The following is a 27178-nucleotide window of genomic DNA, read 5'->3' on the forward strand; positions in this document are numbered from 1 at the left end:
CACATTCAGTTTTTTTTCTTTCAACCCAGAGGACTGAGTGAAAAAAACCCAAAGATGGCTGTACTAAGCAATGTTAGTGCAGCGACTTCCCTCCCACCAGAACACACTAATGGTTTTCCAGCATGTCCCTTCAACAAAAAACAGTGCTTAGATCGGCTTCTGTTGGAAGGACAACTGTACAAATGGTCCGCATGTCGGCCAGTTCCTACTGAATTGGCCGATAGTTGGACCATGTGTACCCAGCTGACCATACAGAAACAAATTTTTCCTTCGAAAATTTTCATTTTAAGAACATTTGTTCAATTTTCTAACCATTAGTAAGGCCAAATCAGCATTTATTTTCAACCACAGTGAAGGGAAAATTCGAAGGAGCAGAATAGAAAAATTTTCTTGATCAAACAAATTTTCAGGCAATATATGTGGTTTTTGTTCAGAAATTACTATCTTTTTAAAATTGAATGTTAAAAGCAAGTTAAATTTTCAAATGGCATTCGTTCATTTATCAAATGTAAAAAAGAATTTTCATACAAATATTCATGTCTGAAAATCAATATGTGTATGACCAGCATAAGACATTTAGTAGCAACAGCATGCTTTTTATCCCCTCTCATGATGGGGTTAAAAAAATAAAAATGAACCCTTTACAGTACAAAAACTGCAGATAGTTACTATTATAAGGGGTTAATTTGTACTTTGAAACAGTGACAGTAATAAAATAATAAATGTACCCAGAAGTAAGATATATAGGGTATTTGAGAGTTAGACATGAAGTTTTATGAAGGATAGAGACGGGATATAAATCTTTTATATTAAAGTAACGCTAAAGGCTGAAACTTTATTGCATGGATATAATTTTAAATATAATGCACAATAGTGGTAAACTTTTATTTTAAATGTATTTGTAATTTGTATATTACCTTTAGTCTGTCAACCTCCAGCTTCTCTGGGTTAAGATGCTGAACTTCCCTGCATAGAGCCCTTAAAGTGATTGTAAACGTTTTTTTTCTTTAACCCCTTGGCGCTGGCGCCTCCTGGCCCTTTAAGGGTTCCGGAAGCCGGGAGGCGGGGTGGGGTTTTAGGGTCATGTGTCTGCCGTGATTCGCTGTCATGGCGGTCACATGATCAGGAAAGGTCCAGATTGAAAGAGGAGATAGGGCCCTTTCCGTGAGTACCAAACGTGTGTGCTGGAAGCACGCAGAGCGCGTGCTCTCAGCACGTTTTTTTTTAATAGACTGCAAATGTGCGGCCGCTCGGCATCTAGGCCCAGACACCACACATTTGCGTTCGGACGGCACCAAGAGGTTAAACAAACATTATACTTACCTGCTCTGTGTAATGGTTTTGCACAGAGCAGCCCCGATTCTCCTCTTCTGGAGTCCCCCACCAGCACTTCTGGCTCCTCCAGCAATCAGTGTGCCCCTATAGCTCCCTGTTACTCTACCAGGCCCCCTGAGCCACAGCTGCAAGAGAGGCCTTCCTCTGCACTTCAGGTTCGACCACCAGGTACGTTACAGTACCAAACGGCCATGTTGGAACCTGAAAGAGGGGTCTCCCCGCTTGATAAAATCTGCAAGCATATCGTTGCACTAACTCTGGCTGTCAAGAGTCTTCAGGAAGGTTATACCCAGCTCGAGAGTCACCTTCAAGCCCTGGCTGCACCCGCAACCTTGACCACTACAGCTTCCGCCAGCTCTACCTCAGCTTCTTCTACATCTCATACCGCTGCCCCAGCATCCTCTACCATTATGATGCTTCCTCCTGCACCAAGGGTTCCCACTCCAGAGACATTTTTCGGGGATTGGACTAAGTTTTATGCATTCCGAAACGCATATCAGTTATAGTTTGCATTGCAGCCCCGCGCATTCTCACTGGAAGCTACCAAAGTGGGATTTGTAATCTCTCTATTACAAGGGGAACCCCAAACCTGCGCTCATTATCTCTTGGAAAAGGAAGATGCCAAGTTGACTACCTCAAAGAGTTTCTGCGACACAATGGCACAACTATATGATGATCCTCAACATTCAGCTTCGGCAGAGGTGGCTCTTCATGCTCTCCAGCAAGGTCGCAGGGCAGTAGAAGAATATATGACTGAATTTAGATGCTGGAGCTCTGACACAAGCTGGAATTACACTGCCCTGCGCTACCAATTTCGCCTGGGACTCTCTGAACCCCTGAAAGATGAATTAGCCAGAGTGAGGATGCCAAGTTCTTTAGGAGGACTGATTGACCTGTCAATTCAAATCGACCGGAGGCTCAGAGAGCGAAGCCTGGAGAGATCCGCTGGCCAGTCCCGTCCTGTATGAATGCTACCTAGGCGACCATCTTCAGCCAGTCCAGCACCTTCAGCAGCATCTGTGGCAACGTCTGTATCAGAGGAGCCTCAGCCTATGCAGTTGGGCCTTCTGCGCCCGTCACTGTCACCAGAGGAACACCAGCGGCGGCAACTGAACAATTTGTGCCTTTACTGTGGAGAAGCAGGCCACTATGTGCGGAATTGCCCAGCCAAACTACGTAAGTGCCTGTCCATCTCTTCCACCAGCAGACCATCTGCACTGTTTGCTTCAGCTCAAGTAACTCTTCCTATCTCTTCCCAGCTCCCGGGAAGAGTCCTTCTGGTATCCGCCATTATTGACTCTGGGGCCTGCAGTCGCTTCATAGACCAGTCCTTCGCAGCACAACATCAGTTTCCTTTGCAACCTAAGGTTCAAGGACTCTCTGTTTATCTAGCCGATGGATCCAGTATTGAATCCGAAACTGTAACACAAGAAACAGTATTGCTACCAGTATCCACTTCCTTCTCTGCCCACAAAGAACTGTTATGCCTGGAAGTCATCTCGTCACCTTTATACCCTATCATCGTGGGAATGCCATGGCTTCAGGCACATAATCCCCATGTCAACTGGGCCACAGGGGAAGTGGACTTCCAATTGCCTGACAAGGAATACAAGGAGACAAGGAGCATTGCCTGACAAGGAATACAGTCCAGACTTCCACGCTACTATGTATGGACTCTGATAATGAACTTCACCTGATGGTTCCTGAAGTATATCATGAATTCATAGATGTTTTTAACAAGAAAGCCACCTCACAGATCCTATGACTGTCCCATCGAACTATTTGCTGGGGCAGAAATTCCTTTTGGTTGAATTTTTCTCCTGTCTGAACGTGAACTAGAGGCGCTGAAAGAATACCTGGATGACAGCCGCAGCAAAAGATTTATCCGGCCATCTACATCTACTGCTGGAGGGAATAGTATAAGCTCAGTTTTAGAAAGATTGAGTTTGAGGAAGTGGAGTGACAGCCATGCCGATATATCACTTAGTAGGTTAGTAATGCAAGAGGCGACTGAAGGGGTGAGGTGAGGAGTAGAAAAATAGATTTGTGTGTCATCCACATACAGATGGTACTTAAAGCCATGGGAGTTTATCAAGTGACCAAGGGAGGAAGTGTAGATGGAGAAGAGAAGGGGTCCAAGGACAGAACCTTGAAGGACCCCTACAGAAAGAGGAAGTGGAGAGGAGGAGACAGAGTTATAGGTAACGCTGAAGGAGTACTGCGATAGGTAGGAAGAGAACCAGGGGAGAGCAGAATCTCAGAGGCCAAGAGAGTGGAGTTTTTTGAGGAGGGGATTGTCAAGAGTATAAAAAGCCTCAGAGAGGTCAAGTAGTAAATGTATAGAGTAGTGGCCACTGGTTTTAGCAGTTAGTAAATCATTAATGAGTTTTAGTACGGCGGTTTCAGTGGAGTGTAGTGAGCGAAAGCCAGACTGTAATGGGTGAAGGTTGTTGTCACTGACAGGGGAGGGGCCTGAACATGGCGTCAGGAGACTGTTGAGCACAGGAGCTCCCGCCACCTGCCACAGGAGAAATGCCTGAGCCGGACCCCTATAGACCAGGCCCCTAATAGCCTACCTGTCCCAGCCTGTGGTCTCGGTGGGGTACGTGTAAGGAGTCCGTGGTACCCAAACGGAAGACACGTGGTGGCCGAGGACGGAGTACAGTTCCGGGACAGGAGAAGTGCTGCAGGGAGCTGGTGCTGGGATCCCGGAGCCCTTGGAGGGATCAGCGCTGGCCGACAGAGGTGCTCCCTGGAGTATAGGGAAGCGCTGTGAGAGGTAGAAGGTGGAGACGCTGGAGAACCTGAGTCCTGGAGAAAGCTGAAACAGAGGAGACCCTGAGTGTTTAAAGCCATGATAGGTAGACTTGCTACAGACCCTTTGAAAATCGACAGAATACATCGACTAAGACGCCCACCATCAGACATCCCAACAGACATAATAATTCGATTCCACCATTATGAAGATAGCGAAAGAATATGGAAAAAATTGCAGGAAATCCCAGAAATAAAATATGGAGATATGAAATTGCAAGCTTTCGCAGATATCTCATCTGAGACATGAGCCAGAAGTAGAGCATTGAAACCTTTACTGGATCAGATCAGGGAGAAAAGAATTCGATATAACTGGGGATTTCCAGCATGTCTGTTTGGGTGGAAAGATGGGAAATCAGCAAGGCTAAGATTCCCAGAAGAACTTAGTGACTTTTGTGAAAAATTAGAACTGCAGAAGGTGGACATCATGGGGTGGTCAGAGGAGTCTAATGAAAATGCAAGGTTGAAAGAAAAGAAATGGCATTCAGGAAATAAAAAGAGAAGATAGATTGGTTTGGGGTGGGAGGGAGTTCAATGGGGGAGAGAGCTGGGGTCGTGGGGATCTAATTTGTCTTCCCTTTCCTTTTTTTTTTCTCTCTCCCACCCCTCTGGTCCAGATCCCCCTCCCCCACAGGAAGGCTTTAGGGAAAATAAGTAGAGGTGGCGGGATGTCGGGAGGCTAAATAAATAAACATTTTAAACACTTAAACTCTATGCTGAGAGCAAGGGGCAGGAGTAGGCATTCATGTCCAGAGCCATACCCCATACTAGGAATCATTAGTGGGGGAGCCTCATGTCAGATTCCAGGGCAATATATAGGCCAAGGGGAGAATGGGGGGGGGGGAAGAGTAGGAAGGAGGTCCATGAGTTGAGTCTATATCTCTCCCTACGTGAACAGAGAGTGAAGAGAAAGCCTAGATCGTCATGAGCCTGTTAACCTAACGACATACAATGTGAAAGGTCTAAATTCTCCTACTAAAAGGCATAAGATACTTAGGGAAATCCATCAGCTCTCCACTGATGTAGTGTTTCTACAAGAGACAAATTTATTATTATTATTATTATACAGTATTTATACATCGCCAAAGGGTTTGCTCAGCGCTGTACAGTAGCAAGGGGGACAGAACATGAGACAAGACAGTAACAATACAATACACGAGGGTTCGAGGGCCCTGCTCTTTCGAGCTTACAATCTAGATTTATCATATGATATCAATGTTAAATTATATTCGAGGCACTATCCAACTTGGTACTACGCGGACTCACCAATAAAGAGGGCTAAAGGTGTAGCGAGTAGGTTCTCAAAAAATATGGGCTTTGACTTGGAGGAGAAAGGGTCGGTTTCTATGTCTAAGAGGGGAAATGTGGGGACAAAAATATACACTGGCTAATATTTATTGTCCAAATCAAAATCCAGCAGTATTTATGTGCGGAGTGTTGGGAAAAATCATGGATTTCAAGAGGGGCAGTCTTTTCTTGGCAGGAGATTTTAATTTTGGTTTGGATCCATGGCTGGATAAGTCTTCAAATGCGCAGAAAGGAGGAGGTAAAAAACTAAGAATGTTGAAAAAGAAGTTACATCAATACCAACTTACAGATACATGGAAGGTGAAACATCTCAGAGAGAAAGGCTAAACCTTCTCTACGTCGCATAGGTCGCATTCAAGGTTGGACTATATAATGATCGAATAGAAAAGAGAGAAAAGTTACCGACAATTTTACTGTCAATTGATGCCTAAAAAGCCTTCGACAGGGTAGATTGGGGGTTTATGATAAATACTCTAGAGGTCTTGGGAGTAGGAGCTAGGATGTTAAAGTGGATAAAGGAGCTTTAGAATAGTCCATCAGTGGTGGTTAAGGTAAATGGGTCCCTCTCAGGGTTTTTTAACATGTATAATGGCACCAGACAGAGATGTCCATTATCCCCATTGTTATTTGTTATATCCCTGGAACCTCTGTTGGCGACGGTAAGAAACAGTGCAGATATCAGAGGAAATATTATAGAAGAGATAGATCATAAGGTAGCGGCATACGCAGATGAAATGCTGTTTTATATAGCGAACCCTGGACTAACGTTACCTAATTTAATGAGATTATTAAAACAATATGGAGAACTTTCAAATCTGAACATAAACCCTTCAAAGTCAGAGATCTTGAATATTAATGTTTCTAAGAAAGAGAGGCAGGCCCTACAAAATGATTTTCTATTCACATGGAGGGAGAAGGATCTGGGTTACTTAAGAATAAAACTAACCCCCTCTATAAAGACCATACAGTCAGGTCCATAAATATTGGGACATAGACACAATTCTAACATTTTTGGCTCTATACACCACCACAATGGATTTGAAATGAAACGAGCAAGATGTGCTTTAACTGCAGACTGTCAGCTTTAATTTGAGGGTATTTACATCCAAATCAGGTGAACGGTGTAGGAATTACAACAGTTTGCATATGTGCCTCCTACTTGTAAAGGGACCAAAAGTAATGGGACAGAATAATAATCCTAAATCAAACTTTCACTTTTTAATACTTGGTTGCAAATCCTTTGCAGTCAATTACAGCCTGAAGTCTGGAACACATAGATATCATGAGACGCTGGGTTTCATCCCTGGTGATGCTCTGCCAGGCCTCTACTGCAACTGTCTTCAGTTCCTGCTTGTTCTTGGGGCATTTTCCCTTCAGTTTGGTCTTCAGCAAGTGAAATGCATGCTCAAATCAGATTCAGGTCAGGTGATTGACTTGGCCATTGCATAAAATTCCACTTCTTTCCCTTAAAAAACTCTTTGGTTGCTTTTGCAGTATGCTTTGGGTCATTGTCCATCTGCACTATGAAGCGGCGTCCAATGAGTTCTGAAGCATTTGGCTGAATATGAGCAGATAATATTGCCCGAAACACTTCAGAATTCATCCTGCTGCTTTCGTCAGCAGTCACATCATCAGTAAATACAAGAAAACAAGTTCCATTGGCAGCCATACATGCCCACACCATGGCACTACCACCATCGTGCTTCACTGATGAGGTGGTATGCTTAGGATCATGAGCAGTTCCTTTCCTTCTCCATACTCTTCTCTTCCCATCACTCTGGTACAAGTTGATCTTGGTCTCATCTGTCCATAGGATGTTGTTCCAGAACTGTGAAGGCTTTTTTAGATGTCGTCTGGCAAACTCTAATCTGGCCTTTCTGTTTTTGAGGCTCACCAATGGTTTACATCTTGTGGTGAACCCTCTGTATTCACTCTGGTGAAGTCTTCTCTTGATTGTGTCTTTGACACACATACACCTACCTCCTGGAGAGTGTTCTTGATCTGGCCAACTGTTGTGAAAGGTGTTTTCTTCACCAGGGAAAGAATTCTTCGGTCATGCACCACAGTTTTTTTCCGTGGTCTTCTGGTGTTGCTGAGCTCACCGGTGCGTTCCTTCTTTTTAAGAATGTTCCAAACAGTTGTTTTGGCCACGCCTAATGTTTTTGCTATTTCTGATGGGTTTGTTTTGTTTTTTCAGCCTAATGATGGCTTGCTTCACTGATAGTGACAGCTCTTTGGATCTCATCTTGAGAGTTGACAGCAACAGATTCCAAATGCAAATAGCACACTTGAAATGAACTCTAGACCTTTTATCTGCTCATTGTAATTGGGATACTGAGGGAATGAGCTCTGAAGCATTTGGCTGAATATGAGCAGATAATATTGCCCGAAACACTTCAGAATTCATCCTGCTGCTTTTGTCAGCAGTCACATCATCAGTAAATACAAGAAAACAAGTTCCATTGGCAGCCATACATGCCCACACCATGGCACTACCACCACCGTGCTTCACTGATGAGGTGGTATGCTTAGGATCATGAGCAGTTCCTTTCCTTCTCCATACTCTTCTCTTCCCATCACTCAGGTACAAGTTGATCTTGGTCTCATCTGTCCATAGGATGTTGTTCCAGAACTGTGAAGGCTTTTTTAGATGTCGTTTGGCAAACTCTAATCTGGCCTTCCTGTTTTTGAGGCTCACCAATGGTTTACATCTTGTGGTGAACCCTCTGTATTCACACTGGTGAAGTCTTCTCTTGATTGTGTCTTTGACACACATACACCTACCTCCTGGAGAGTGTTCTTGATCTGGCCAACTGTTGTGAAGGGTGTTTTCTTCACCAGGGAAAGAATTCTTCGGTCATCCACCACAGTTGTTTTCCGTGGTCTTCTGGTGTTGCTGAGCTCACCGGTGCGTTCCTTCTTTTTAAGAATGTTCCAAACAGTTGTTTTGGCCACGCCTAATGTTTTTGCTATCTCTCTGATGGGTTTGTTTTGTTTTTTCAGCTTAATGATGGCTTGCTTCACTGATAGTGACAGCTCTTTGGATCTCATCTTGAGAGTTGACAGCAATAGATTCCAAATGCAAATAGCACACTTGAAATGAACTCTAGACCTTTTATCTGCTCATTGTAATTGGGATACTGAGGGAATGAGTTCTGAAGCATTTGGCTGAATATGAGCAGATAATATTGCCCGAAACACTTCAGAATTCATCCTGCTGCTTTTGTCAGCAGTCACATCATCAGTAAATACAAGAAAACAAGTTCCATTGGCAGCCATACATGCCCACACCATGGCACTACCACCACCGTGCTTCACTGATGAGGTGGTATGCTTAGGATCATGAGCAGTTCCTTTCCTTCTCCATACTCTTCTCTTCCCATCACTCTGGTACAAGTTGATCTTGGTCTCATCTGTCCAAACAGTTGTTTTGGCCACGCCTAATGTTTTTGCTATCTCTCTGATGGGTTTGTTTTGTTTTTTCAGCCTAATGATGGCTTGCTTCACTGATAGTGACAGCTCTTTGGATCTCATCTTGAGAGTTGACAGCAACAGATTCCAAATGCAAATAGCACACTTGAAATGAACTCTAGACCTTTTATCTGCACATTGTAATTGGGATACTGAGGGAATAACACACACCTGGCCATGGAACAGCTGAGAAGCCAGCTGTCCCATTACTTTTGGTCCCTTAACAAGTGGGAGGCACATATGCAAACTGTTGTAATTCCTACACCGTTCACCTGATTTGGATGTAAATACCCTCAAATTAAAGCTGCAAGTCTGCAGTTAAAGCATATCTTGTTTGTTTCATTTCAAATCTATTGTGGTGATGTATAGAGCCAAAAATGTTAGAAATGTGTCGATGTCCCAATATTTATGGATCTGACTGTATGTGTGGATGAATCCCTTGTCCACTACACTGCACGGCTAGGATTCAAGCAATACATTCCCAGTAAAAGGGCCAAGTATGGATTGAAGCTCAACACCCTCTGTGAAAGCTACAGGATATGTGCATGCCTTATTTATGGATCTGACTGTATGTGTGGATGAATCCCTTGTCCACTTCACTGGACGGCTAGGATTCAAGCAATACATTCCCAGTAAAAGGGCCAAGTATGGACAGAAGCTCAACACCCTCTGTGAAAGCTACAGGATATGTGCATGCCTTCCGCATGTACGAAGGCAAAGACTACCAGCTGCAGCCCCCTGACTGCCTACATCGGCACAAGTGGTACAATTGTCTGGGACCTGGCATTCCCACTGTTTCAAAAAGATTATTTCTAACTTGATAAATACTTTACAAGTCTGCCCCTTTTCTGGCATCTGTAAGGTGAGAAAACCTTGGCCTGCGGTACCACACGAAAAAACAGAAATGGCTTCCCACAAAGTTTAGTAACCACAAGGCTACAACAGGGGAAATCAGCAAGTCTAAGGAACGAGGAAGTGTTGGCTATGAAGTGGAGGATACCACCATCCACAAAGACAGCTCGGTGGAAATTCACAGACGGTCCCATCTGAAAGCTTGAATGTATCCACTATTATATTAGGTTCATGGGGTAGTAGATTTCAACAATCAGTTGCTACAGGCCTATTTATCAACAAGAAAGTCCCTGGTATAAAAAGTTCCAATTTACTTTTTCCATTTGGCCATTTACAATGTGTTTGTCACCTATCAAAAGTCAAATGGAAAGACCCACCACCTTACTCAAATATATAGAAGAAATCATCATTGCCCTGATCTACCAGCAAGGATCCCCTCCAGAAAACATTTGCGATTGTGTGGGCAGACTCCACAAGCAACATTTTCCAGAAAAAAATTCCACCCACAGAATCAGGAAGAAGACGCCAAAAAAAGTTGGGTATGCAGCAGAGGAGGAGTTAGGAGAGACACCAGTGTTCACTGTCCCCAATCTCCCTCCCAACCGGGCCTAAGCATCGGAGACTGCTTCCAATGTTATCACACATCACTAAAATATTAGTTCCCCTTATTTTGAACAGCCTGCCATTTCTCAGTTTCTAAAATCTGTGCGGATTATTTGCCTGCTGCCTTAATTGACCATGCCTATGCCTTCCACGTTAACTGACCCTGGCGTGTTTACCGACGACGCCTCTGCTTGCTGTCTTGTTTCTAAACCATTTTTCTGACTTCCACCTGAACTGACCTTGGCCTGTTTAATGACAATACTTTTACTTGCCATCTGGATTGTTTTTAAACGGTTTCCGCCATCCACCTGCACTGACCTTGGCCTGTTAATCTACCATATTGTTTGCCTGCCGCTTGGACTGATCTTTTGCCCTACTACTGTAGTAGTGGGATGCAAGATAACACAGGAGTCTCACATATGTGAGGGGCTTCAGAGTAAAACAGTTTTTGGTTTTCACCAGGTTTTTTAGTTCACGGATCAGGGTCTATTAGTTCAGAAGCTTCAAAGAGATTTGGAGGAAGCCTCTACTCCTGTGGCCAGGTCTGACTTGACCTTGGCCAATATTCCTGCCTGTATCAATACTTCGGTTGCGCTGACCATATCTCTGCCTGCTGCCTGTAATAAGCCAGGACTTTTTATAGACTATGTTCCTGCCTGCTGCCTGGACAATTCCTTTGGCTGTTGCTGACCACATCTCTGCCTGCTGCCTGGCCCAGTGCTCTCCTCTGTGGACAACTGCTCTACTATAACCACAGGGAATCTTTGTTTACCCTTTATCTAGGCTGTGAAAACGTCTCCCACATGTGGTATCGCCTTACTCAGGATGAGTAGCAGAATGTATTTTGGGGTGTAATTCTTGGTATGTACATGCTATGTGTTAGAAATATCTCATAAATTGACAACTTTTTGTATAAAAAATATGTTTTCATTTTCTTTTCATTTTTCAAAATCTCTTGGAAAAAAAAATGACATGTTCAAAAGACTCACACATGCGGTATCGCCATGCTCAGGATGAGTATCAAAATGTGTTTTGGGGTGTAAATGCAAGTATGCATATGCCGTGTGTAAGAAATGACAATTTCGTGTAAAAAAAAAATTCTTCGATTTTCCCAAGAATTGTGGGAAAAAATGACATCAAAAAATTCACCATGCCTCTTACTAAACATCTTGGACTGTCTATGTTCCAAAAAGGGGTCACTTGGGGGATATTTGTACTTTCCTGGCATGTTAGGGCCTCAAGAAATGAGATAGGCCATCAGTACATCAGGTGTGATCAATTTTCAGTGATTGGTACCATAGCTTGTAGACTCTATAACTTTCACACAGACAAAATAATATACTCCGATTTGGGTTATTTTTTACCAAAGAAATGTAGCAATAGAAATGTAGCAATATAAATGTTGGCCTAAATGTATGAAGAAAAATGCTAATTTTTTTAATAGAAACTAAAAAAATGTTTTTTATTCAAAATCTCCGCTTTTTTTGCTTATAATCGCAAAAAAAACAAAAAAAAACTGGTGATTAAAGACCACTAACATAAATCTGTGTAAAAAAAAAAAAGATAAAAAATATGTTTATGTACAGCATAGCATGACTGAGTGATTATCATTCAAAGTGTGAGAGCACTGAAAGCTGAAAATTGGCAGGCAGGGGGTAAAAGTGCCCTGTACTGAAGTGGTCAGACACAGACAGGTAACAGGTATTTTCCAAACAACAGCAATGGCAGATGCCGTATTTCTCTCAGAACAGTGTCTGTTTAGTGGGACCCTGTTGTCACCATACCATTCTTTTCAACAAAAGTATGAAAGAAATGTGAATTTAAAGTGTTACTAAACCCACATCAGTAGAATAAGTCTGTATATGCAGTCAAGCATGCTTGTTATACTTACTGTGGAACCTAAGTTAATCCTCTGCAGTGTGTAAAAAGGCTGTTTGATCCTGGCATCTCTGATCCTCTCCTACTTCCATTGTCCCCTACTCATTGCTGTGGCGGTGATAAGGAATACTGTTGCTGGCATATACTGGTCTGGTAACACTGGAACTGGTGTGGTGGTGATCAGGAATATGGTTGCTAGCTGCACTGTTCTGGTGTGGTGGCAATCAGGAACACGGAGTCTAGCTACACAGGCCTGTAGCAACACAGTTACCAGGGTCCAAAAATTGTCATCATATTAGGTCCAATGATTGTCCATGCTAATCGTAAAGTGCTCCATGCTCAGAAACATGTGCCTTATGCAGATCAACAGCTTCCTCTTTACACCAACAAAAAAAAATAGTGCTGTGCTGCCCTTTGGTGTGAGCATCAGCTATACAGTTAAAAAAGTCTAACAGGCTTGAAAATGCCCCACATCAGTTTGGAGAAGTATTATCCTTTTAAGCTCTCCTCTGATGTCTTCCAATCCTTGCTTTATCACGTACATCAGCCTTGGCCTGTTATTTTCATGCCATGTGATGACATTCCAGGCTGTATGGAGTGTTTTGTACATGCAAGTGTGCAACATTTTTAATAAATGGAATCAAAAATGTGTTCTCTTCCTTTATTTTGCTGAGCAATCAAGTAAGAATCTGCACTTATGGGAAGGCGTATAAAAACCTAAATGAAGTCCAGGGAATTTTCAAGGCATCCAGTCTCAGTGCTTGAAGATTGTTGGTTATAGCCACAAACAGGAGTAACTTGTTGAAGCTGGAGGGCAGGGTGTCTACATTTGGAGTTCCCCATTTTGGACATAGGAGATTGGGGGGGAGGTGACTGCTGAGGAAATTTGCCTGTCAATTGTCCAGTCCCAGAATATGGTCATCAGCAATTGCAGGAGAGTGTTTCCCCCCACCAATAAGAGAATCCAACTTAATTTATTTAGCGAAGGGCATAACTGATGTGAATTTGATGTGTCCCAGAATGCAGATTATCATGTCAAGGGAGAGAACATGGCTTTCTATGGAGGTCTTCACAACTCTCTGTTCCAAAGGCAAAGCAATTTCCAAAAGGCTCTTGTGCATGTTTGAGGTGATGTGGTGCATTTTTGAGCCCCATAGACTTGAATAGAAACCGAAATGAAAATGCATAACTGTTCAAATGCAATATTATTTCAGTGTGAAACACACCTATTTCTAATGTCACAAAATTAGCAAGAACAGAAATCACAGCTGTGTAATATTGCATCAGAATCGCACTGCAATGGCTCCTGCAATCGCACTTGAAAACATTTTTTTTTTTAAAGCATAACGCGTCATATTTAACTGCTCTGTGCAATGGTTTTGCACAGAGCAACCCCAATCCTCTTCTCGGGTTCACTGGCCCCTCCCCCTTGCTGAATATCCCCAGAGCAAGCTGCTTTCTCTAGGGGAGCTCATGAGTGCTCGCTCCCAAGTTGCCTCTGTGTGTCTATGGGGGACACACAACGTGGCTAAGACCCACCCACGATCCCTCCTCACTGGCTGTGACTGACAAGCAGTGGGAGCCAACATCTCCCATTGCTGTCTCTCAGCCAATGAAGTGAGACCCAGGACAGCCGAGGCTCCTGTACACAGAGCTGGATCGAAATGAGACTCATGTAGGTATGGGGGGGGGGAGCGGGAGCTGTACACTAAAGGTTTTTTTACCTTCATGTATAGAATGCATGAAGATAAAAAAAACCTTCAGCCTGTAGAACCACTTTAAATGCTGTAGCATTGTCTGATTGTACCCCAATCAGGTGTCCCTGAAGGGGGGGGGGGGGGGGTCCAGTGACGTAGAGCCAGTTTTTTCCTAGGTTGCAAGATGATGGGGAGTTTTGCTTCCCTTGGGGACCAAGCAGCTTTGCCATGAGCGATTCAGACACTTCTCTCCAGCCTGTGAGCCTGGCATCTTTATCGCCTTCCACGGGTATGGCAGAAAGAACTTCCTCAGCTGTTTAGGCTGTTCGCCATAAGATTCTGTGCATATGGACAGAAATGCGAGCTATTACGGAAAGCTGTGCTCAGCTAACTATAATCTGAACTATAATTACTTCTGTTCTACATTACAGCCGAGAAGAGGTGGTCTTCTGTAATCTGAACACTTCCTGTTTCAGGGTGACAACATTACTCATTCCTAGAAACAGTATGGTAAGTGAGCATTGCCACCCTAAAAACAAGGTGTATTACTGGCAGGAAAAAAAATCAAAGGCCTGGAAGGGTGGGAGGATTTGGGGTTAGGTGGAGCTGGGGAAGAGCGCTAAAGCAGCCACCACTGTAATATATTCTTGTTCTTGTGTTTAGATACACTTAAGGAAGATTTAACAAACAGACACAAATCTGAAAGGTTTATTAGGTGTACAGGCTGCACACAGTTGTAATTGTATCTGTTCATTAACAAACATCTGGAAAAAAAAAAGTTCTGGGAACTGGCGATGCACAGCATAGTCAGTACATATGTACACAATAAGTTACAATCCTTCTGATGAAACGGCTTCATTTTCCAAACCATTTCCATTGCAAAACAAAAAAGGGTTACAGAAAACTGAACAGGCAAAGCATTCAACTTCTCAGATCAGCTGTGTTTCAAGGGCACAGTTTATGGGTGGCAAATATGGCAGGATAAAGCCTTTACTGGTCAACCCTAGAGTGTGTTAGGACTTCTAGTTCCTCAAAAACTGGAGGAACTGAAAATTAATACAAAAGCTGTTCAACTGGCAGATTTTCAGCCACATGTGACCCCTTTTGACAGCTCTCATGACATCAGGTGGTCAGGGTGGGTACAACATGACTGCTGAAATCTTATTTTTTTCCATCCTTACCTAATATATACTGGCATTTCTGTACAGTTGCTCCAGTCCCTGCCCGCACTTAGGCTACAACAGCAGGTTTAAGCAGCAAATACAATCAGTGAACTGCTTGCATGGTATAGCAAAACACTAGTTGGTTATATGACAGAGGTCTAGTACTATTTAAAATTAAAAATTTAGGGTCAATGTAATGTCCATAGGTGCCATCATGTACTAACTGCAATGTTTATTTAAAACCCAATCAAAACAACAAAAACTCCATTGCGGTAGGGCTGCACCTGCACTACAAAGTTTAACTTTGTTTGGGTCCAAGGCAGAGAAGAAACACTTAACTAATCCTCCACTCTGCCTGGCAGATAGCATTCTAGAATGCTTCAGCAGTGGTCTGCCCTTTGGTGTCCTTGCATACAATGTAGGACCCTGCATTGGTCCTGATGGCATTAGGTTCTTATACTACTGGAGAAAAAGAAAAGACGCTGCGGGGACTGGGCTAGCAGCAAAGAGGGTCAGGTAAGTAAATCTACTTTTACATGCCCCCTAGACATAAACAAGCATTTAACTATTGCAGTGCAGGAAAGTTACCTGGAGTTGGGCTTTAAAATAAGTTCACACACAAAAAAAAAAGCTGGGAATCTCAAGGCGTCTCTTAGAAGAATCTCCACCTTTGCAGCTAAACCTGAAAACCCCACTTTATATGTTTATGTGCTCTCATTCACAACATACTCAAGAATTAAAAAAAAAAAAAAAAAAAACCATTCCTTGCCCTTCTAGCCTTTTCTTTGGTCAATGACTATATACAGAACTCTACAGGCAGCTTGTATTGGTCAGAATAACTTGCAATGTGCTAATTAGGGACAGTTCAGGGAGATACTTCCTTTTTTTAATAAATGTGTGTTAATATGCAATGCAGAAACCAAATGCTGATATCTTTTTCCCTTTACATAGAGAGCGAGTGCACGTGCGCATAGTACTTTTACAAATGAAGATGTCAGCGCAGTACAGACAGGCTTTATTCTAGTAAAATGTACCTCTCCAGACGTAACATTAAAAGTGTTACTAAACTCAAAACAGTAAAATCAGTCTCTATATGCAGTAAAGCATGCTTGTTATACTCACTGTGGAACCTAAGGGGTTAATTATCTGTATTGTGTAAATAGGCTGTTTGATCCTGAATTCTCTAATCTCCCTTCTTCCAGTGTCCCCCTCTGATCTGATAAGATAGATCATGTGGAGGCACTCTGCACATGCTCAGGTTGGTGTGTATCACTATGTTTTATTTATTTTTTCTTCTTGGGAGAGTGCATGTGATCAGCACTGTCCAGAGAGTGCCAGGGATTCTCCTAGAGCAAAGTAAAAACTCCTCTTACAAGCTTTCACATGCTCTGCATGTGAAATTTTGTTTATAGCTACTAAAATAATTGCATTTCCCTGTACTATGTACTGGGGGAGACCAGATTATAGTGAATGTAGGGTCCTGGGTTTAGTAACACTAACATTCTATGGAAGGGGAGAACCAAGTGAGTTTTTTTTTTCCCCCAGTTTGGGAGTTTTCAGAAAAGTAAAAAAAAAAACAAACAAAAAAAAAAGTTAAGCACCAATTTTTAAAGCTATACTGTGTGAATAGGAACACAGATATAAAGTCAATGTTATCCCAATTTGGCTACAAAGGTGGAAATACACCATAACCTAAAATTTACACTATTGATTGATATTACAGAAAATACTAAGAATGAGATGGGAAGTATGGTGTGGAGATCAAGTTTTTCAGTGCATAAAAATTAATATATAAAATTTAAATATTAATGGTGGACAGACCTAGATAAAAAAAATATTACACATTTAAAAGCAAAACTAAATAATGCGATTAAAAACATGTATTTTTACACAAAGGATACTGACATTATGGGCAGGAGATATCTACTTTCAACTTGCTGAAGATTGCTCAACTGACACTCTTGACTTAGTAGAGTGGTAGAGGCTGTACATGGTAAAACAATTCATCTCCTTTTGCATTGGGTGTTTGTTCCACAGTCAGAGAATCCCTGTGGACCATAATGTAAAAACAGCTCTCTTGGAGGGCAATAACTTACATCTTCAAATGAATTTAAGCACGTTACTTCACCTTAGAGAAGCCCTGCATGGCCCATTTGTCATGTCATATCACCCATTGTCAGAGAGAATGCATGCTGTCTATGGCCATCATATAGGGCAAGAAGTCTCCCTAGACTTGAAAAAGCAGAACCTGCTGTATAATATTTTACATTCATTCAATAAGCCCAGGTTCACAGATGTATGGGGCTGGTTTGCAGTGCGATTTATGCCTTTCCGGTATAATTTCATTCAGTGGTTCAGGTACAATTCCAATGCAACTTGTTTAAAGTGTAGGAGATTGGAAATCGCACCTGAAAGACTGAAAATCTTACAAGGCTATTTTTCAAATCGTGCTGCGGCCAGCCCACACATGTGAACAGGCTCCACTGAAAAAGCCTTTTGGTTCACGTCATGCAAATCAGTGCGGTTCTAAAACGCATCTAAATTTGCATATATATTATATATTGAGCTGGACTTAAGGTCTGCTGTAGCACGATTCCTTACTGCTATAATGCACACTGGATCCTTTACCAAGTGGCAGCAGCCAAGATGACATCAATAAGGGCATGGATTATGGTTTGCTTATTAACAGCAAAATCAAAGAACCTTGCAATTAGCCCACCACACCAATCAAAACCCAATTTTGCAATCTCTGTATATATTAACTTTAGATTTACCTACTGTAATGTGTTGTGAGGGCCTACTTAAAAAAATGAATTCAATATATATCCAATCATACAGACCCTCAACCTTTTCTGATAAATCTAGAGCAAACTGTATATATAAGATGTATGGCCCATTTACTCGCATTGTCTATTAATATAGTGTCTGATGTGTAAACAATGATATGATCCTAAAGAACAAAAAGTTTACGGGTAGTAGATTGATTCATGTCAGTAATAAAAGAATATTTGAAAAATATTATTGGTAAAGAGCAGTGCCTTAAAAAGGTGGCTTAATAGTGAAAGTTCTAGAATCCATAAAGACAGTCCGTTATATTACTAAATCAATATCCGATGCTGGGTTTAACTCTTAAACCAATCTACAGGTGCAGTGAACCTAATATGTAAGGCAACTTAAAAGCACTTTTAAACAAATATATATATATTGAAACATTTGTTAAAATGAGATGGTAAGAGAAAGATTTTCTTACACCCAGTAGAGATCCTGTTAATAACCACACGAAGGATGATGTCATCAGCCCCCTCTCAGCCTTAAGTGAATCCATTTTCTGTGCTCACAAGGTGGGTGGTTTTAAAACCTCAATAGTTTTTTCAAACTAGATCTTGCCTTTATACACTTTTGTGAAGCCCAGAGTGATTACTTTCTGGCTTTCACAAAAGGCTGAAATCTAAAGGGCTCATTCACACCATAGTGCATGTGATATTATGTGTTCAAGCTTGTTTTAATGCACATTCCCCAAACTCAAGGAAATGTGCTGTAGATATGCCGTTTATGGATAACTGCAACCCAACTGCTTAGTGGATCACACATGTTGTGAATGCCCTGTGTGTTGAAGTGTGCCGTGGTGCCAAAAACCATGCAGGTGCAATTTTTCGCTTTCTGAGAGCCAATTTAAAAGTGGATAGGTTGCCTCAATGTGCATTACAATGTGAACCAGCCCTAAAAGTTGTCCAACAGCAAAAGACATTTCCTGGTCCATAGTTGTAGACTCACTGGGCTTCAGCAGTGCCACAAATAAAAAAAAAAAAAAAAAAAAAACACACATTGCAAACTAACTGGATTGGGAACCTTTCTTAATGTAACCCTCTAAAAACAAAAATGATGATTGAAATGAGTGCAAAATAAAACCTTCAACTTGCAAAGAGGCTAAACAAAAACAAACATTCATGGCAATTAAACTAAAAAGTTGAAAAAAAACCCCACAGAATTAATACCAAACTGCTCTATTTACATGTTAATTAAATTTACAAACATTTTTAATTATGGAATGTTCACTGTCAGAAGCTTTCAAGAAAATGGCATGAAGCAACACACTGTGAAACTGAGCAACTTGAAACAATTTACTTCACATACAAGTATCAAAAGGCAAACATGCTGCAGTATAAAGTGATAATCCTAATGGTTGGGGCTTACTGTCTGCCAGATATCCAGACATGCTCTCAAGAATGACCGTTAAAGCCCAAGCACCATGTCTGCTTCTACTGTATGTAAAGATATTTTACTAGATTGGTGATTTTAGCCAATTAGGGGTGGGTCAGGCTGAACAACGCAATATAAAAAGGAATTTTCATACCCTGTACTCACATGACAAAAGTACACTAATCCATTTTAAAATATTATACAATTTTTCACAGTACAGTTTATTTAACTGAATTAAAAACAGCCCCTTTCTGAGGTCAACAGCTTGCCTGGCATTATGAGAACTCCTGCACCTCTCATGATACTTTGTTTTCTCTAAGCTGCTGGATGCACAATGCCCAGCAATAGCAAGAATGGATAATGGAAAAAATTCTCCACTGCAACACTTGACACGCTGCCATGGCAGACAGGAGTCAGCAGAACTGCAAAGTCTTGTATTGATCAGGGGGACTACATGCTGGTATAGGAAATAGTAGGATGCCACAGGGATCAACACAAGACGGATGAAGGAAACACTGGCAGGATCTACAGAAGCACATATGGTGTTTGTTATACAGTTACTCTTATAAGGGGATATTTAAATTATTGTAAGTATAGTAACCCATAAATTGTCCACTTAAAACCATCCAGTAAACCATTATATATGATATAGATTATGGTGAAACAGTGGCTATGATACTTCAGCAGACAGTTCACATCCCTCTCCTTGCTTGTACAGTGATTACACAGTACACACCAGACTTGCACAGCCCTCCTCCAACCTCAGACACTTGGTTGAGAGGGGTGCAGATGCAGATACGTTTTCAGCATGCAGCTCCACATGTACTGTGCTGTCTATTCACAGACAACACAAAACATGAAGCAGATCAGACCTAACAAAACGGATTACACTTTTTTTTTTTTTAAATTAGGAGCAGCTCAGTTTTTCAAGTTTAGAAGAATGGTATAAGCATTATGCTTGCACCACTCCAACTCCTCCCTTCACCCAATGTTTTAAAAGAGGGCCTCATAAAAAGCTTCTTCTGTCTCGCAGAGCTGATACACGCAAGGTATGCAACAGCCTTGACCTTCCCTGTGTCACTTTTACCTTTAGAGGTAAAATGAAAACCCAATGTTCTTCACGTTTTCATTATTCATTATGCCCCAAAGGCGGTAAAAGTTTTCCTTTCACTCGATCCCAGTGTGCAAACATAAAATGAGTAAAAAAGTGGGGGAATCTTAGTTGTCACCAAAAAAGTTGCCTGCATAGGATGATCGTCCATCACCTTTGGTAACAGTGACATTTTAGTAGGGACACAAACAGCAATTAAAATTTGATCTAACGCTCCCCCACATTTTAAAATTACAGGAATATTACATCTTATGCGGTTATTAAAACGTCAGTAAAGCCTGCACAGTTGTATCTGATCAGTCTATTTGTATCAAGGTATCCTTACGTATAACCACGGATACCCTGTCCATTGACTAACCCAACACCTGTTACACAGAGTAGTAAGTGTTGGACTTTGGCAACTTCAAACCTCTTAAGCTAAAGTATCAGAGAGGAAAATCAAAAAAGGGCAAATACCAATCTGAAGAGTACAATAACATCCATGTTCTCTCAGTGAGCCATGCTGCTGACACACCAGAAAGGTAGCCGATTTCTTTTAGCCTCTAACCAGCAGACCCACCCCTGATTTGGATTTGACACTGGCCTGCAGACAATCAGACATAGCTGCAAATTACTGGTACCATTGCTCAACTTCACTAGTTTAAACAAGTCCATTTTAAGCGGCACAGTTTTCCTGCTATGAAATGTTTAATTATTCTACCATTTCACAAAATAGAAAAAAAAAAGTAAAAATATGCAAAACGTTCCTTCATTATCATGCGAGTTAAAAAACAGAGCACAGGTATTACATGATGCATGTGACATTAATGTGCGCTGAACAGCAGAACGCATAACTAAAGGGGGGAAAAAAAAATATCACATATTGCTTTCAAAAATTAGCAATGAGTAATGGTGCAATTTATGACTCAGGGACTAGGTTAGACGAGCCCTATTAAAAGGAAAAAAAAAAAAAAAATAGAAAAAAAAGGGGGGCTTTTTTTTCTATGCCGGGGGGGGGGGGGGGGGGTGTGACAAGCTGTGGCCTTTTGGATTTTGAGGAACGACAAGGCTAGCTTGCCGGGCGTGCTAGGTCATGCAGTTCCTCCATGGGAGGACAACAGTTTGGCCAACCTTGTGCCCTACTTTATAACACTAATGCTGTGGCATGACTTGCTCCAATGTTCAAACTATTTACAGTGGTCCTATACAGCTCTATATGACTAAAAGTACTTACATGTTCTCTTTCTTAGCTGAGCTTCCACTGCTGTACAAACTGACATCAGAGCCTGCCCCTACATCCTCTGCCGATTTTTCTTTAAAAAAAGATCTGCTGGCTATTTCTGTCACTGACTGACTCTCTTTCGCTTTGGTACCAAGAGGCAATGCCTCTCCTGGTGTGCCTGGAATATTCACCACAATCTCACTGCCTCTATTTTGCTGAAATGGGAAAGGTGCAGTACACACAGGGGTATGAGCAGCTACCTGACCTTGACAGTACTGTATACTCATTAGATTAAGTCCAGCATCGTAGGCAGCTGTGTTTATCGGCAGGCATAGTGCAGTAGGAGCATCCTTGACCACCTTAGTCACAACATACAATGCAGGGCGAACCACAGGGGTATTGAGAGAGAAGGTAGGTGCTTGGACAATTTTAGGCTGTTCCAAAATCAATGTCTTTTTCTGGACTGGCTGACAGGTTCCTAGTCTAGTGATATTTCCCCCAGGACTGTAGAGTTCTGTTGCCATCCTTGTAGAGCTGGCTTTTCCCATGTTTAGGAGGAGTTGCTGGTCTGTCCCTGAAATGTACTTAAGGCCAGCAACAAAGTTTCCGGAAACAGGAGAACTGCCTTGTGATCCGTTGACTCCAGTTTTTACAATAACTCTTTCAGGAGTGGCTTGAAGGACCTTCTCAGCTGGTCTCATCACTCTGTTTTTCTCTAGAAAACATTCTCTCTTTACAATGACACTATGTACAGGAGCAGATATCTTGGGAACTTCTGCAGCTGGTCGTTGTATCAGCCTGACCTGTGGTACAACATCTTTATAGTCCTGCACGCGCTGTATTAACGCTGGCTGGGGAACGGGTGCATTTGAACGGTCCTTTTCCATGACTTTTTGAAGTATGGTCTCTGTTTCTGAACTGGACAAAACCCTGGGTTCTTGTTTTATTGGTGGAGGATTGCTTAGACTGGCTGGAGAGTCAGTCTGTGTGACAACACTTAAGCTGGTGACAGCATGAGGTGCCTTTTGTGCTGCGCAAAGTTCTGCAGACTCCCGGGCACGTTCCGCCAAAAATTTCCTTATCTCTTGCTCAATGCTATCATCACTGTCCACAGAACTACTGTCTTGTGCTTCAGGCAAGGCACTACTCAAAGGCTTGTCTGGGTCACTAGCCGGTTTGCACTCAGGTTTATTTGGTGACAAGTCTAAATTGCTTGCAGTGCTCCTGTTATCCTCATTCATGTTGAAACTAGGCTTTAAAGCATTCTCTTGGGAGTTGCTGGAATTTACAAGGCAACTTTTAACAGCAGGTTTGAGCAAGCAATCCTTTAAATCACCACTACTGCCAAGTGATTCTAGGGTCCTGGTAGTGGTTTCCCCAAACCTGACCCTTTTCTTATACAGTGGCCTCCCATCCTTTGGTCTTTTTTTACATTTTCTTTTGGATCGGAGGAGATCCTTTATAGCGGAATCTAAATCCTCATCACTGTCCAAAGAACTGCTTGTATCAACACTACAGTTACTCCTCATTTTAGTGTAGATCTTCCTTTTTCCTCCAGTTATTCTAGGAAGAGACACAAGACTTTCTGTTGCCTCCTGAACAATGTGCTTGGCTTCTTCCGGTTTATAAGATGCCTTGGAGTGCTCCTTCATGCCAACATCTGTATTTCTAGTCTGCAAGATTTCTGGAGAAAAAGACACTGTACTTGCTATACCGATAACATCTACATTCCTCTTTTCACCCTTCCCCACCAAGTCCTTCTGTACAGCTTTGCTCTCTGTTAATTTCCCCTTTTGAGACAAGGTTTTATTGTTGGAAATGGACTGCTGCTTCCGTTGATCAAGTCTTTGCGGATTTGGAGAGGACTGTTTGACAGGAGATGCGCCAATGCTCTCTGCTTGCGCTTTACGGGCGAGAAATGTTCTTATCTCCTGCTCAATGCTGTCATCGCTGTCAACTGAGCTGTCACTAGGGCAAGGGGATTTTGGTTGAGTGAGTAGTCTTTCTTGAGAAATCACAAAAGTTGTTTCTGGCTGAGAAGGCAAAATTGCTTTAGAAATGTCAAGTATTGCTTCAGCACACATTAACTCGGCTGCTGTCTCAGCTCTGCGTGTTGTTTGTACTGCAACTTCACATTTTGAGTTAGTATCATCTCCATAAGAAAATGTCCTTTTAGTAGTTGGGGGATGACAGATTGAGGTGTCTTGAGATGCTGTATGACCGCTAAAAGGGAGTTTTCTTTTTTTGTAGTCAGTGTTTGTATGTGGTTCTGGAGAGGAGTTTTTATCTTGGCAGTGAGAGAAAGTTCCAGAATACGTAGCAGTGCTTTTTGCCTCCTTCTCTAAAGAGCATTTCTGACCCATAATAAGATTTCCTTCTAGCCTGCTCTTTTCTAACTGGTAGAGTTGAATTGCTTCCTCTATGCCGTCATCACTACTGGAGTCTGACAATTCCTCACATTGCCTTGAGGCAGCTTCATTTTTCTGTTCCCTTAGCTTAACTGAGCTAGACAAAGGTTTATGATAGATGCTGGTTTTAAAATGGTCAACTTTCTGCTTGGAACTTTTAGACTGCAGATTAATGCTCTCAAAAGGCAGCTTGTCAGGAAGCCCCTTGATTCCCTGCTTAGGGCCTTGTTTCTCAGGAGCCTTAAATGGCTTTTGCTTTGGTTTAGCAGTTAAGTTGCTCTGGACAGCCTTCTTGGCAGTGCTAGTGTCACTCGCAGTATTCTGCAACTTCTTCTGATTCAGAAACTGCTCAATTTCATCCTTGATGCTTTGCTCAAAGGAATCATCACTGCCCACACTTTCTGGAGAAGAGCAAGAAGAACGGTCCAGAGGTGAAAAAGCATTGCAGGTGGTAGTTGAAGCGACCATTTTAACAGGCGATTTGCGTGCAGGTGCATTACTAGAAGCTGTTTTTAGCTGGTCGGAACTATTATCACTGAGGCCTGAGTTCTTTGTAGCAACAGTGGTAGAGGAAGCATCTGCAGTGCTTTTGTTTTTTAGATATTCCTGTATAGCTTCTTCAATGTCTCTGTCAACAGAATCATCGCTGTCTGAATCCAGTGCTGGGGAACTTTCTTCTTTATTGATTTTTAACTGTGTGGGAAGTGTGAAAGAAGCCTGTTCCCTTGTGTGCCCCTTAAACAGTGTGGCACTGGCTTTTAGTCCCCGGTCATGACTTAATTCCCCCTTTCTGTTCTTCTGCATAATACGCTCATATTCAGCTCTCACTGCACAAGAAGACTCATTACTCTGCTGACTGTCTATAATGCCCAGAAGATTCGGTGCTTTGTGTGTCTGTTCAGAGTGACCTAGAGACAGGGGCACTTTATGGGTAGTTTTGGGTCCAAACGGCATCCATTGTGTCGGAAAAGCTGCCACTGGAGGAGCATTCACTAGGAACATTCTAGCAGAAGGGGAAGAGATCTGTAATCAGCAGCAGCTCAGGAAGAATTCACATCCTACAATCAAAGAAAGATATTTAGTTAGGTAACCAGAGAAAGATAAAAAGAAAAAACAAAAACACACTAAAAATTTGCAAACCACTATATGTTACAAAATCTTTTTTTTTTTTCTAGTCTGTTTTGTTTGCCCACCAGAGCAACAAAATGACTACTAGAGCCACTAACATAGAACTCATTGACACTCCAATCTCTGCGTTCAAGGTATAGTTATGCGTTTACAAGAGCTTCAACCGCTGTGCTCTTGCACTTTTTGCTACACCCCCCTGGCTTTGCATCCCGCTCTCAAAAGGCACCCATCCTCTCTGCACCTTCAGTGGCTGCCTCTCCATCCAGCTCCCCGTGGATCTAGTCATCCATCTGCCTGCGGTTATGGACTTCTGCCATAATGACATGCCTGCAAATACTTCACCTTTATGAGTTGAATATTATATGATTTTAATGATCTTTTTAATAAATTGACATACCACACTATATTGGTTCCTTGGGCACCTCTCTCAACTTCCCCATTTATTCATTTCAAATATCGGTCTTCCCAAGCCAGATTGGAGTCAGCAGCCTGGTCCCATTGTGTTTAGATAGATAGATAATATATATATACAGCCTTACCACTGGGATTATGTTTATTCTCACGTCACAGTATGAAGAATTTGTTACATTGTATCATGTGTGTTTACTTTTAAGTTGTTACAAGATTCAGTCAATGAGTAGGCCGCATAGCAGTGATTTGAATTCACTGAATTCATTAACAGTACCTGATCTGTGAACAAGCTCCACATGCAATTTTCTTTTTTTTTTTTTTAAATTCTACAGCATACCTGATAAATTTCTGTATGTGTAACCGGCTCACAGAACCTCCATTGTGGGGAAGTATCAGTACAATGACTTGTGGCTACCAATAAGAGATGCTGAAATGGTCTCACACTGCAAAGAGAAAGAAAAGCTGGGAACCTCAGACTTTTTTTCTTTTTACAAACTTTCGGAAAAAAAAGGATGGAGAAGGCAAAGCTCAAAGTGCCAGGAAACATGCAATAGTGTGCACAACTCTGGTGCAGAACACAATACTGTAGGGACATTATAGGAGGCTGCATGTACTGCTTGGTAACAGTGTCAGTAGTACGGGGAGCAGAGGGCGTTCACCGTATTGCCTCAACATACAGCAGCAGTAAAATGGTATCTAGTGTGCAACACAGCATGTACAGTATATTCAGTGCATTGAATAAGTATTCCAACCACTTGAAATTTTCCACAATTTGTCATATTACAACCAAAAATGTAAATGTATTTTATGTGATAGACCAACACAAAGTGGCACATAATTGTAAAGTGGAAGGAAAATGATAAATGGTTTTCAACATTTTTTACAAATAAAATATCTGAAAAGTGTGGCGTGCATTTTTATTCAGCCCCCTTTACTATGATAATCTCAGTATAAATATGGCTGTTCTGTGAAGCCCTCAGGTTTGTTGGAGAACATTAATGAACAAACAGACCTGTCTGGTGCGTCCAAGGAACACACCAGACAGGTCGGGGATAAAGTTGGAGAAGTTTACAAGCAGGGTTAGGTTATATAAAGAAAAAAAAAAATAATATCCCAAGCTTTGAATATCTCGCAGAGCACTGTTCAATCCATCATCTGAAAATGCAAAGAGTATGGCACAACTGCAAACCTAACAAGACATGGCCGTCCACCTAAACTGACCGGCCAGGCAAGGAGAGCATTAACCACTTGCCAACCGCGCTATAGCCAAATGGCCGCTACAGCGTGGTTGTCCAGTTCTGAGAGGGCATCGCAGGACGCCCTCCCGTGAGCCCCCAGCAATCTCCGTGATTGCTGTGTCCTACAGACACAGCTGATTACGTGATGTGGTAAACGGCCAATCACAGCGAACTTTTACCACGTGATCAGCTGTGTCCAATGACACAGCAGATCAGTGAGTAAATACAGTTGCCGGTTATCGGCTGCACTTTCCTCACGCTGTCACTGCTGTGAGGAAAGTACTGCCGATAACCGGCAATTGTCAGAGAACAGATCAGTACTGATGATCAGTGCCCAGCAGTGCCATCAGTCAGTGCTGT

General features: G+C 42.1%; 1 protein-coding gene across 3 annotated transcripts in view; it reads right to left on the minus strand.

Annotated features, from left to right (window-relative positions):
* The window catches only part of PPP1R26 (protein phosphatase 1 regulatory subunit 26), a 71761-nt gene that overhangs the window by 23352 nt on the left and 21231 nt on the right, over positions 1-27178 (minus strand). For 2 of the 3 annotated variants that reach the window (XM_089684681.1, XM_089684682.1), the window contains one exon: positions 21646-25099. In XM_089684681.1, the coding sequence (XP_089540807.1) occupies positions 21646-25043 (3398 nt within the window). In that variant the 5' untranslated portion in view covers positions 25044-25099. Of the gene's footprint in view, positions 1-21645; positions 25100-25917; positions 26024-27178 lie in introns of all 3 variants that reach the window. The other variant, XM_089684680.1, reaches the window with a different exon arrangement.

The sequence above is a fragment of the Staurois parvus genome, unplaced genomic scaffold (assembly GCF_062004578.1).
Source record: "Staurois parvus isolate SC_StPar_1 unplaced genomic scaffold, SC_StPar_1.0 ptg000352l, whole genome shotgun sequence".
NCBI lineage: Eukaryota > Metazoa > Chordata > Amphibia > Anura > Ranidae > Staurois > Staurois parvus.